This window comes from Apostichopus japonicus, chromosome 19 (assembly GCF_037975245.1).
Source record: "Apostichopus japonicus isolate 1M-3 chromosome 19, ASM3797524v1, whole genome shotgun sequence".
Classification (NCBI taxonomy): Eukaryota; Metazoa; Echinodermata; class Holothuroidea; order Aspidochirotida; family Stichopodidae; genus Apostichopus; species Apostichopus japonicus.
Genome location: NC_092579.1, coordinates 22,228,265 through 22,242,020, shown reverse-complemented (window position 1 = coordinate 22,242,020; position 13,756 = coordinate 22,228,265). Strand labels below are relative to the sequence as shown.

Sequence of the window (13,756 nt, the reverse complement as noted above, 5' to 3'; positions counted from 1 at the left end):
AGGGACCAAAAATGGTAACTTTACCAACTTTCTAATATTCATTTTATAGATCTCATAGGGGTTACAAATATTGGTTACTTTAAATCCAAAAGTGTCTTGAAACTTTTAATTATAATATAAAAGTGAGAAGAATTAGCTGGCAGAATGTCTAGCAATTTTAGAATGCTAGACTTTAGTCACCCATTGGTGATTAAAATCTAAATTGTTATACAGTGTGATGCACCATTTGTCACATAGGAGATAAAAAAAAAAAAATCCCAATTTGAAGTATTCTCGTCAAATCTCACTTATACTGTATTGTTGTTTAACATACCTTGAATACTATTTTGTCAAAATGAAAGGGGGAAAACACTGATAATTTAAATTGAAATATTTTTCAAAGTCAGAAAATTTTCAAACTCATCATATATTGATGTGTGAAAAAAAGAAAAAAAGACGAGAAAAAAAAAGGAAGCAAACAAAAGTAGATTTAATGATGCAAAAAATCAACCAAGCCTATAGAAGTAGCTTGTATATCATACAGCATTCATATTAAAAATGTAAACATATTTAGAAGCATAAATAAAGATCTCAGATATGAATCAGCCGATAAGAGATTACTGTAATGCATGAAGACCATATTAGCCAAACAAGAGATAGAAATGGTACCATGTTCTGGGTGACCAATAATGAGGCCACCAAATGTGCTATATCATACTTACATTTGGCATTCACATATATGCATTTGGTTTTTTCATATATACAATTTGAACCTTTACGTATGCATTTGATGTTATTGTACTTTCGGTCTCAGTTTCAATGATATCAACGTCACAATTTTTACTATACATAGCCTATTTAGAGAATTTCTAATATTAAATAATCAATGACTACAAAATAATAGTTAATATGAAAAATGGGACACATTTCTACATTATTGATCAAAATGGGAAGTGGTTTTTTGTTGGGCATTGAAGTCTCAATGATGAGTTCAATAATGCAAAAATTTTGTAAAAAAAAAAGGAAAAATAGAAAAATAGCCGTTCACGCCATTGTCATGTTGTCATTTAGAAAGATGAGTGTTTCTGTCCCACATGGCAAAGACCTTTTCCTTTTAACCCTGTTAGTATGAGAACAATGCAGAGGGGGGGGGGGGGATTGAAAGTTTTCACGCAGTCTCCTAAAATGTCCTTAAAACCAGACAGCCAGTTGGCTCTGTGATTCCTTGCCACACAAGTTGTTCAAAATTCAATATAACTATATGACTAATGAAGAGTAGTAGGTGAGTTAAATTTGTCCAAGAATTGAATGAGCACCAGAAAAGATCAGAGATTTCCAGCACTTATGTGTAGGACTCCCTTGTGGGCATCAACCATGTCATTTACTGGTAAGGATGTTACATTATAGAAGTTTGATCTCAAGACGTTTCAGTATCCAGAAAGAACAGTATTCCTATGTGAAATATAGACATTCAGCTGTAAGGACAAAAGGATGTTTCTTTTACTTAATTTTGAGCTAACAAATCCCTTCAATAGTTGCTAATAATGAATGAGAGTTACATGACATTGTTTATACACTGTGAAATATTTTCACAATCTACTGCAAAGCAAAAGTCATCTAGTATAAACCAAAAGAGGAAAAAAATGGCCAATTTTGAGACCATTTGAGATAACCTGTTGATTTCCTTGAGCCAATATTTGCACCATTAGAGATAACCTGTTGACCCCTTGGAGCTCCGAGGGTGAAAACTGATAAGAAGGTTTTAGTGCAGTTTAAAGCAAGAATATCTGAAGCAGACTTCATTCCTGGATGACTGTATGTTCTGTTGAAGACCTATAGAACCCCTTCACAAAACTAAAGTGACCTCATGTGACCTTAGACCTCTACCAATTTTGGGGGGAGTGGGGGGGGGGGACTTTACTAACAAAGCTGGATCTGCAAACCATGTATGAAATTCAACAAATTTTCAGACTTTGACTGAAATTGTTGATCCCAAATCACCATTGAACTTCACAGAAACCAATAGGCTTCTTGTACTCAATAAGATGGATCCACAGACCAAGTATGAAGTTAATCCACCATTAAACTTTTTGAGTTACAGTGTTTACAAGCAGGTGTCACATACCTAACCATTGTATGGATTCCTTCTGCCTCTGGTAAGGGTAAAAAAAGAATGAAGATTCTGTCAGAAAAAAGGTTTCTTGACCTTTGTAGAGTTACTGTACTCTTGTACTCCAAGCTATGAACATATCACCAGGGAGCATGTCAAAGCCAATCATTACATTGTTCCGATGATGCGATACAATTGCTCATATTGCTTCAGGAAACATCACAGCACGCACCTAGCCACTCATACTACAATACTTTTCATGAAAAAAAAATGAAAAAAAACAAATTTAAATGAAAAAAACCATGGCAAAGTAGTGAGAACATGATATTAGCTATTAGGTTTTGATGATATGTAAATGGTCTTCCATTGATACCCAAAGAGTGGGCTGGAAAATACCAGCAAAAAGGCCATTGTATCTGTATTTACCAAAAGTAACATCCCTTGTTCCTTTATGCAATGACTGACAAGTATGGGTAGCCAGTAAAATGCCAAACATACTAGTAGTCCCATGCACAGGGCTGAGCTGGTGGCAAAAAAATATAGTTTGCTGTACTTTTTTGTAGGTTCAGCCTAGGCTATCAACCCACATATAAAGTTCTTACTTTTTTAGTCAAATTTTTTGTATGTTGTTGAACTTACCAAGCATCATTGCCCAAGCTGTGTTTAAAATTTAATTTAATTTGATGGGCTAAAATCATGTCATAACAAAATGATGCCGTTGGTTTAGTAACAATTCTGAACTTTCATGCTTGTTTTTTTAATTTTTATGTTCATGGTGTGTGTGAGGGCTTACAGGTCACAGTTATACTATCTGTACGAAGATGATAAACTCTATCCAGTGCTTTGGTTGAGTGGATCAAGGCGGTATCATTAGAAGCAATGAGACCTTTACTGAAATGTCGTGTGTTTTTCATCCAGGAGAATTCCATGGTTTTCCTACTTGAAAGAAGTCTTCCAAATGTTGAGGAAATCAAAAAGGAAATGAAATACTGCAGATTGGAAATCCAACTGTCGTCATGAAGTGTTAAGTTACAAGCCTCTCAACTTCTCCAACATGCAAACCTGGCTGCGTCGTAAAATAACTGCCTTGCAGGTCGACTTAATGCCTTAAAACTCTCCAACAAGAAACATCACGTCTTCATATTGAAAAGAAATAACTTCAAAACCACACCAAACCTGTATAACGGAAATCACCTCCATAATCACTACCACACCAAACCTGCATACAGAAATCATCTTCATCAAACCTACATAACACCTAGACAGTCAACACCACACCAAATCTGCATAACAGAAATAACCTCCACAGTCAACACCAAATCAAACCTGCATACAGAAATCATCTCCATAATCAACACCACATCACACCTACATAACACATAGACAGTCAACACCACACCAAATCTGCATAACAGAAATAACCTTCTAAGTCACACCAAATCAAACCTGCATACAGAAATCAACTCCATAATCAACACCACAACAAACCTGCATAACAGAAATCACCTAGGCAGTCAACACCACCACAAACCTGCATAACAGAAATCACCTAGGCAGTCAACACCACAACAAACCTGCATGACAGAAATAACGTCCAGTCAACACCACAACAAACCTGCATACGGAAACGAACTTCATAATCAACACCACACAAAACCTGCATAACAGAAATAACCTCCACAGTCAACACCAAATCAAACCTGAATACAGAAATCATCTCCATAATCAACACCACATCACACCTACATAACACATAGACAGTCAACACCACACCAAATCTGCATAACAGAAATAACCTTCTAAGTCACACCAAATCAAACCTGCATGCAGAAATCAACTCCATAATCAACACCACAACAAACCTGCATAACAGAAATCACCTAGGCAGTCAACACCACCACAAACCTGCATAACAGAAATCACCTAGGCAGTCAACACCAAATCAAACCTGCATGACAGAAATAACGTCCAGTCAACACCACAACAAACCTGCATAAGGAAACGAACTTCATAATCAACACCACACAAAACCTGCATAACAGAAATATTCTCCACAGTCACACCAAATCAATCCTGCATAACAGAAATCACCTCAACACAGTTCTTTCTTCTTCAACAAGTGAGTTTTTTTTTTAACTTCAGAATGCAATAACTGTTGTTTTGTTTTAAGATTTATGTGAACATCGATATACGTATCCATGGATTTGGTCTAGTCAAGGAACAGCAATTCTCTCACATTAAATGTAACAACTGAAAGGAAATGTCATGATTTTTATTAATTGATGGACAAACAGGATACAGTAGTTTTATAATATGTAATGCCAAGAACAAACCTTCAACTTCAACATAGTTTTCAGTTAGTTTTGGATTGTGGATATATATATATATATATATATATATATATATATATATATTAATATATGTACACAAATACATAATATGTATATGTCATTATCATACTATCCTAAGCATACTATCCTTTTCAAAAGAGAATGTAATCCAAACATTAGGACTTTTTCCTTACGTCCATATCAAAGCATTTATCTCCTAGGAAACAAGCAAATTATGTTGTGGCAGAGAAAGGATGAACACAAACTATGATTTTTTCTTGACACTTTCCAATTTTCATATTAACCTTTTCGTTTTTGTTTTCTATATCACAATTAGATTCCTTCAGAGTGCTGTTTTTGACATGCCCCTCGGGGGATTTTCAGCAGTTAGTTTTAAACTATGGTCAGGATTTCTCCCTAAAGTGAAATACAACTGCCTGAGGCCGTACAATTATGAGAACTAAAAAAAACAAAAAAACAAAAAAAACAAAAAAACATTACCATGGAATTAACAAACTGTATAGTTGCACATAGTAAAATATATATGTTGGATCATAATTCAATAACTAGTCTCCTTTGCCCAATATAACAGAATCACTGTTTTTTTTTTTTAAGGTACAGTGTAATATACTGGTTACCTGCATAGATAGTGTGATTGGCAATCTACGTTTCCAAGAAATGTCAATTAAGCCCTTCGTGGGAATATACTGGACTGTTATACTAAAAAAGAAATCTAGAAATGGGGCAGCGGATGGCAGAACGAACAGGGAATTCAGGTAAATGTGGAAGTTCATCTCTTTGGGGGATTTAATCAAAAACCAGAACTGAATGAAACATTGCTACAAGTTTCATAGTCTACAGAACTTGAAAAGAATCCATAACTCTTTTTTGTGGAGGTTCACATTTTTCATTAAACATTGTGTCACCAGCATTTAAGGCTGTGCGATTCAACTTAATGAGAGACTCCATGACCAGGTGCACGGTGTGGCTCATTTTTCGCAAAGCGTCAGACGATATCGTGGAAAATGCAATTTTATTGATCTACGAAATATGAGAGCTCCAGATGTCATCTGTGTATCGAACAAGGCACCCCACACTATAGCGCTTTCCCATAAAATTCCTTTGAGCGGTACATAATGCAATTTATTTGTTTGTGTTACATTTTGGACAAGGCAAAGCATATTAAGCACAATCCAAAATTGGAGCAGTTTTTCTGTTGAACTGATGCAAAATTTCACATTTATTTGATCTGGTAAAAACACTGGAAAATGTTGAAATGTGCTTAAAATTTGAAATTCCATCACATCCACATGTTGTCAAAGCAAACTTGTTCAACAACCAATCCTTTCGGTGACGCATAACTTAATTCATATTTTCACACTTTTAGACATCATTTTTGGTTTTGTTAGCTAATTTCTCATCTTGCAGTATACAAAATCGCCTCTTTGGAAAGATGTAAAAGCGGGGCAACGGACAACCATTGAAAACTGAAACATTATTATAGATATCATATAGTTGGGAGGGTTCTGAGAAAAGGCTGAGGGTCTTGAGATAAGGCTGAGGGTCTTGAGATAAGGCTGAGGGTCCTGTGAAAAGGCCCGGGGTCCTGCTTTAAACTTGAGGACTTCTCTGCAACCTTTCCACCCCATCTAAATAGCTCTTTACAACAAACAAATTGTGGGAATGGTTGGTGCTTTCAGTACCGTCATAAAAAAATCACCGAACTTATATCATAAAAATTGGAAAGAGCATTTGTTAAGAAATTTTATATTCCTTTCCCTAGGTCTTTGACATATCAAAGTGATTCACGCTCTTAACCGAACCACAAAACAATAATTTATCTCAAGCACTGAAGAAAATGTATGATGTTATTTGTAAAGGTTCTTTGTGGTTTCCTTTTTACATATCTGAATAATAATGAACATCCTAAATTAAACTAAACTAACTGTTATGCGGACATGAAAGTCACATACAGCTCCACACTGAACAGTGAACTACAATCTGCAGATCATCATACTGACGTAGTTCACTGACCTGAGTGCTGTTCAATGACGCTGCAGTGTTTGCAAACTTCCTAAATTCGTATCGATTACGGAAAGACAAATTGATTGTGTATTTTTATAACTTTTTGGTGTGCTAGTCGAAAAATTAAAAAAAGTATGTTGTTCAGTAAAATGTAAACTAAACTCTGTGTAAAAAGTGGAGAGACTGCACTGTTCTACCGCTATGTGGGAGTAAAGGGGAAGATGGGGAGGGGATGATGAGGGGGAGGGGGTGATGAGGGGGCTATTTACATATCTTGAAACGTTGGAAGCTCTTCTGCTTCTGCGTCTATTACTGGTCCTTCTGTTACGGATATGGTATCCAGCTCTATTGCATCCTCCAAGTCTTTGCTCTGCGAGTTGCTCAACTTACGGAGAGATTCTTTGGCACTCTGACCCACCACGTTGGGCTCCGAATCTTTGGGACACGACGAAGCCGACACAGAGGTCATGTTCACCTGAGGCGGTCCTTTGGCGTCGTTGAAGAGGTACAGCTGGCCTCCTCCTCCCTCGTGGTTGCCCGTGGCGTCGAGGTCGGTGGAGGTCCCTGTGAGGCTCCGTACTCTCGCCTGCGATGCCGGCGGCAGCAACTTGGGGGAATCTTGAGATGCGTCGCTGTCCGGGTGATGGAGAAGCGACGTCTGGGGTTGCTTGCAAGGAGTCAGACTGGGGGGTAAGAGAGCTGGTGGTGTTGTATCGGGGAATGTTTGCACTTTGTAGGCGGAGGGTGATAGGGCTTCCTGAGCCTCCTCTACTTCTGGAGAAGCCGATCCGTCCTGATGCTTGCCCTGCTCATGGCTTGGAGCTCTTATCGGTTGAGGGGAGTCTTTCAAGCCTGCAATCCAAGAGGAGATAAAAGAGTTTGGTATTTAACAATGGTGTGTTATGACATCATTGAACGAAATATCATTGATAATGGGCTTAAAAAGCTTGGGGGATAGGGGGTGGGAAGGGTGGATGGTGGAGGGAATACCCGACAGTCCTACAAGTGTTCAACCGGCTGAAGTTCTTTGCCAGTTTCCTGTTCTGAAAACGGTTGCATCTTTCACTTCCCTGCATGAGGCCGATCTACATTAAATCAGTGCACAGGTTGTAATGAAGTGACTAACAGACAGTTGTTTTACTATAGTTATCATTTCCAGGAGTCCAGGAAGTGACACATTTTCATTAAGCAATCTTTGGGTATGAATTAGGTTTCTGAAAAAAATGAAAAATAGGTTCCTCTAGAAAAGAAAAAAAAAAAGGAAAAAAAAGAAGAAGAAAAAGATTGGAAACAGAACGGAGAGACAGCTATTAATTCATAGAGATAGAGTGCAAGGTTGCACACTATTGATGCCCTCTACGATTATATCCATCCATCCTATACATAGGATGGGGGAGTGGGGGGGGGGAAGGGGTGGGTGTAGGTTACTTATGCATAACATTGATTACATCATCAAATGATAGACGAACGGTACTCATTACAAGACACAACACTGGTGCTGTTTAAATCATGCAAGACTGTCATTAAGATCCCAGAGTGAACACAGAAATTGTACAACGGCACAGTTGCTTGGGAGAGGGATGGGGGAAAGGAAGGGGTGCCATCTACACCATCTATAGTGCAGGCTAGGGGGATGTATAGGTTACTTTATCTGCCTTGTTTGATCACATCATCCAATAATCAGCACACTCACTAAAGACGACACTTTTTGCCATTCGATCATGCATCGTAAAGATCCATGGTGAACAAAGGTAACTGTACAATGGCACACATAGTGAATTGGTAGAGGGATGAGAGAAAAAGGGGAGAGGGAGGGGTGATGGTAAATTATATGTACACAATGCCTTTGATCTAATTGCTAAGCACAAGATTTTTCCTATTCTTCCAATCATTTCTATGCATGTTATATTAAGTTGAAAACAAAAGCTTTAAACACAGCATGAACACATGGAATGAAAACATGTATACATGTCTGTATGCAGATGTAAAATGTTGCTATAAGCAAAAACAAATTATAACAAAATTGGACTCTTGCATATGAGTGATATTTGATTGCAATTCAACTAACATGCAATGCTTGTAAATGGAATGCTATGCATATAAGAGCGTACCTTGTATGTGAACTGATCATCATCGTATGCCATAAGTTACATATGATAAGGTAATAAGAGTGCGACAGTTGTGGGGAGACAGGTACACAACAAACAACTATGTAAATAATGCATCTATATGTATTGCTTTCCTATTTAAACATCCCCAAGAGATGTGGTAACAGTATCTGATTGTGCTGCCTGGTACCATAAGTCAATTGGCACCTTGTGTGGACTGGTACCTTGAGTCGATCATGACATTAAAAAGCCATCTGCATGCAGTTGCGGCTATGCAGTACTGACGGAAACATTACACAATTTGAAATAGTTTAAGCCATTTCAGTTTCAACTTGTGACCTTAAAAGTTGCTGGTTCAAAGTACTTTAAAACCATAAAGATGTTGCAAAGTGCAAAATGTAGAAGCAATTAAACATACATACATGTACAGTATGCATTCAGAGTAACAGAAGGAGAGTCAAACATTTTACAAAGTAAAACAAGGAGAGTCAAGCATTTTACAGAGTACAACGAGGAGAGGCAAGGATTTTACAAAGTAACATGAGAAGAGTCAAGCATTTTACAAGCTTGTAGAAGCATACCATGAGGGGTACCACTTGCAAAGTTTTTGCCTTACAAAAAGAAGGAACAAAGTGACGTTGAACAAAGAGCGGTTATCGAGGCCAGGTCCAAGAGTTTATTAGTACTTGTCCAGTTAAATCAAACATTTAACCCATAACATTTTTATTACACTCATGTCCATATAGTTTCCCAAGCAGGCCTCAAAATTTGGGTATATATTTTACTGGCTTAATGCCAGAGGATTTGGTTGTTGTCTGCCTAGATAAACACTCCAATTCTACTAAACTTATAAGCTTGTGACACTGTCCTATTCCAAGCCATGACATAAGGTAATACATTTGACTATATGTGGACAAGTAACTGTATAGTTGATCAGGGCTTCCCAATAAGCAGACCAAAATACAAAGGAGGGAAAGGGGTGGGTGAAGTGGACAATCTTGTACTAGCCCCTCCAACGCCCCTTCCCCCACTTAAGGCCTTAGGCTTAGAAACCCTATCAACCTACCCCTGCACGTTCTTCAAGCTAGGCATAGCTAGAGTTTGGGTGCTCTGTGGCCCTGAATTAGCACCTGTGAATGTTTCTCTAAGGCCTTAGGCTTGAGATACCCTACCAACCTACCCCTGCACAATTGTTCAATTCCTGAATTAGCCCCTGTGAATGTTTCTCTGGGCCTCGTAGTTTATTGAGAACCACCCCCACCCACCCCCAGCCTGTCATAGACTCACTTCAGTTTGAAGAAACCAAAGATGGTATATGGTGAACTTATAGTGACTGCTGTGATATGCTCAACAAGTCTCCACAGCTATCAAAAACACTTTTCCCAAAAAGATATTTAATATGCTAGAAAAGTCAAATTAATGGTCACTGATCTTCTATACTCAACAAGCATTTTCGCTATCATCCTCGAAGCATTTCCCCCCCAAAAATTTTTTGCTACAAAGTCAAATTAATGTTTACTGATCTTCTATATTATTCAACAAACATTTAACTCCCACTCTTGATGCTCGATCGATCAAACGTTTCCCTCGAAGACACTTTAATTGTCTAAATTTTTAAACCATTTCATTGTCTGGGAAAGGATTTGGAGGGTCATATCAAAGCATCCAGAAAAGCAATATTTGAAAATATTTGATTATTTTCTTTAAAACTTGGAAATACTTGGGAGATACACTGAAGAGCTGTTAAAAAACACAAACAAAAAAATAAATGATGCAAATTCAGGATTTCTCTTTGTTGGTGTAACTTTCGGTCAAAGAAAACATGAAGAGACCAAAAATAAAACTGGACAAATAAGCAATTAAGTAGTCAAAATGATTCGTATGTGCTGTCAAATTTGTGCTTCTAAAAAAAAAACAATTGGAAGGGGGGGGGGGAGGGAGAGGGAGAGGGAGCATGTTCACTTCAAGTCCCATTTCTTGTTCAGGGTATCACTGAATACTGTGCAAGATAGTGTACCTACCCCCTACATAATCCCACCTCGTCAACGACCATAGGGGTGGAGGATATACATTAATGCACCCTTGCAGTTTTCATACCAAAAGTCATTGTAAACTGATTTTATTAACGAAGTTGTCATTTTTCGGCATTTCAAAACTGCAAAACCCCAGAACTTAATGAGTATTTATTTACTAATGACGATACTTATCTGTCTTTTATACATATGCACTCCGATCTAACTAACCTACAAACTGGTATTAACAGATTGAAGCGGCCGGATCAAATATCCTAGGTAAAAAAACAACATGCTTATAGGACTTTTGACTGGTAGATTCAGAAGGAAGAGAGCAGGGAATCACCGGATACAGGGTCATCGGGGGGCGCAGCGCAAGAATGTTAAGGATAAGGGTAGATCAGACCATGCATAGGAGGCGGGTAAGAGGGGATTGGAGTTAATCTGGCGACACTACAGTCACACAATCTGGAAGATATCTTTGTGGTTACCCCCCCCTCCCCCAAGCCCTATTAGCTATGTCAGATGAAGTAGCCAAGTTATGCACTGTTCATAGTCAAACACAGGTATCATTGCACCCCACAAACTTGAAATGTCATTATCAGATTGTTTCATTTTTTCCAAGCTTCATAATACCACCTAAATTTTGTAGGATCCAATGTGCTCTGTTGGTGGATTCAAAGTCAGCTGGGCTAAAATTAATCTCCTTTTGAGGTTGTGGCGAGTTCACCACCGAGAAAGTGCAGCTCCAGTATCTCTCAACTCTACACACAACTAGAGGTGTATACTATGAATTCTATCTAAAGTGATTACAGGGCTCCCTGATATATCAATTCCAAATGGTCTTGTTATAGCTGCACTCTTTGGATTTCCTGATGTGGTGTAATCTAATGACCCTAGAGTCCCTGACATTTTTCTAGGAAAAGTATCTTTACAAAAAAAGGATAAACAGGTTTCCATTGCACTTATTTATCAGTTTACTTTGTAGGAAAGGGAAGCCAAATACCTAAAAAAAGATCTTGCATTTAACAATGTGAGTGTGTAGCTGTAAAAAAAAAAAAAAAGTATTGTTATTAGTTGAGCTTTAGGTAGAAAGAGAGAAACCAACATTTGGGAGGGGAAGTACCAGTGCCAAGTTTTCATTTGTCAATAAATGTGATAGCACATTTTAACAGTGAAAGAGATGGAAAGTACATATCAAAGAGTAGAGTGAAGGAGATGCTACGTAGCTGCCGCTGATGAAACTAAGCAAAAAAGGAATTTCTAGTGTAAAAGAGTTAAAACTCTGAGTTAATTAGAAGAATAAAAGTTGGAAGTTCACATATCCTTGCCCAAGGACACATCATAATGATCTGGCCAGGACTCGAACCTGCAATCCTTAGATCACAAGTCCACTGCCTTTATAACCACTTGACCACAACGCTCTCTCGAACTATAGTTTGGTAAAGTCGGCTGAACATTTGGACAGCTTTAAATGTAAGCAGTGGGGAGTTTAAACAAATTCTCTTAATTTTTTGATTTTTTGTTTGTTGTATCAGCTATACCGGTCCCTGCCTTTCATGCTGTTTCTAACTTCTTCCTTCAGCAGCTCTGTTTCACATTGAATCAAAATTAAAGGTTCATTTCGAAACTGTTGTGTGATATCATTGAGACAATTAGCATACGTGTCTGTTTATTCGATTAAGCATTCTTACAGGAAAAGTTCACATTTCTAGTGTCAGATCTCCCACTCGGTATAAAGGTTCATACCACAACATCCTTAAAACAATACATAGTTTTTTAATGGAAAGTAAAGTTTAGTAGGTAAAGCTAATAAGCCGATCGAGGATGGTCGTTTTGTTTTTCAGGTAACGAGGAAATATCTTGACTGTCAATGAATCATCTACCGTAACAATCAAAACCAACAGTTCCTTGTTTTTGTTTGTGCTCTTACAAAAGGACAATTAAGGATATCCTACAGGGAAGGACCTTGTTTGGCCGTTTTGTTAACTACGAATGAAAAACGATTAAAACTACAAATGTGGTGATGGTTTACGATTGGCTCGTGAACAAAAAGCCTGAAGAAGTTTAAATCTAGTTTTCTTTCGTCAAAGATTATGGTTTAAAGCTTGACTTCAATCTTTTTTTTCTTAGAAATCATAAATGACTGGATAAAAAAAAACACAAGATAACCCCCCTACCCCCCCCCCAAAAACAAACACACATTCAAAACAACAATTCAAAGAAAACAAAAGAAATGAAAACAAACAGGATTGGGCTACAACTCTGACGTGACATAGCAGATTAAGCAAATTCAATGAAGTACCAAAGTGGGCACGTTTTAGCAGCTGCGTGTAATTAATACATAATATACAGTCAGAGTTGGTGCATTGAAAATAAACCGTATGCCCTTAAAATATAGACAAAAGATATTTATGTAACATCCAATTGCATCCATATGATTCTCCTATATTTGGAATATGGCTAGAGAGGAGGGCAATGTGAAGTTGGGATACATGGGTGGGGGGCGGGTGGGAGGGATACTAACCATACTTGGAGAAGAATCTTAAAGATCAAATTTAGCACTTATAAATGACACGCTTCCTAATGCATGATAATTACATTGACGGTGCATACTGACACAGGGTGTGGAAAGTGGGAGTGGATGGTGGGGTGGGGTGGGACAGTAACCATACTCGGAGAAGAATCTAGCACAGAATCTAGAAATCTAGCACTTATAAATGATGTACTTAAATGGCAAGGCTATATTACACAAAGTGGAATACAGTCCCTCCCATCCAATTGTGTGCAAAACATAAATATATGTGGAAAAAAACAATTTGTGCAAATTTAAAGGTAAGCAGATATAGTTCCTTGACACCTACTAAGCTGAGACCGTTTTCTTCAAATATATTACTCCCATTGCTTTCATGCAGGAAGGAAACTGCTGATACTGCAATATCCACGTGGACTTGTATACATACATATATATGTATATATATATATATATATATATATATATATATATATATATATATATATATATATATATATGTATATATATATATATATATATATATATATGTATATGTATATGTATATATATATAAATATATATATATATATATATATATATATGTATGTATGTATATATATATATATATATAGAGAGAGAGAGAGAGAGAGACATATATATATATGTATGTATATATA

At 37.3% G+C, this 13,756-nt stretch overlaps 1 protein-coding gene across 4 annotated transcripts in view; it reads right to left on the bottom strand.

The window, feature by feature from the left end:
• Positions 1 to 992: 992 nt before the first annotated feature.
• Positions 993 to 13,756, bottom strand: part of LOC139959560 (protein CLEC16A-like) — a 95,828-nt gene continuing 83,064 nt past the window's right edge. For 2 of the 4 annotated variants that reach the window (XM_071957275.1, XM_071957276.1), the window contains exon 23: positions 993 to 7,296. In XM_071957275.1, the coding sequence (XP_071813376.1) occupies positions 6,710 to 7,296 (587 nt within the window). In that variant the 3' untranslated portion in view covers positions 993 to 6,709. The remainder of the gene's footprint in view (positions 7,297 to 13,756) is intronic. The other 2 variants (XM_071957278.1, XM_071957277.1) reach the window with 2 other exon arrangements.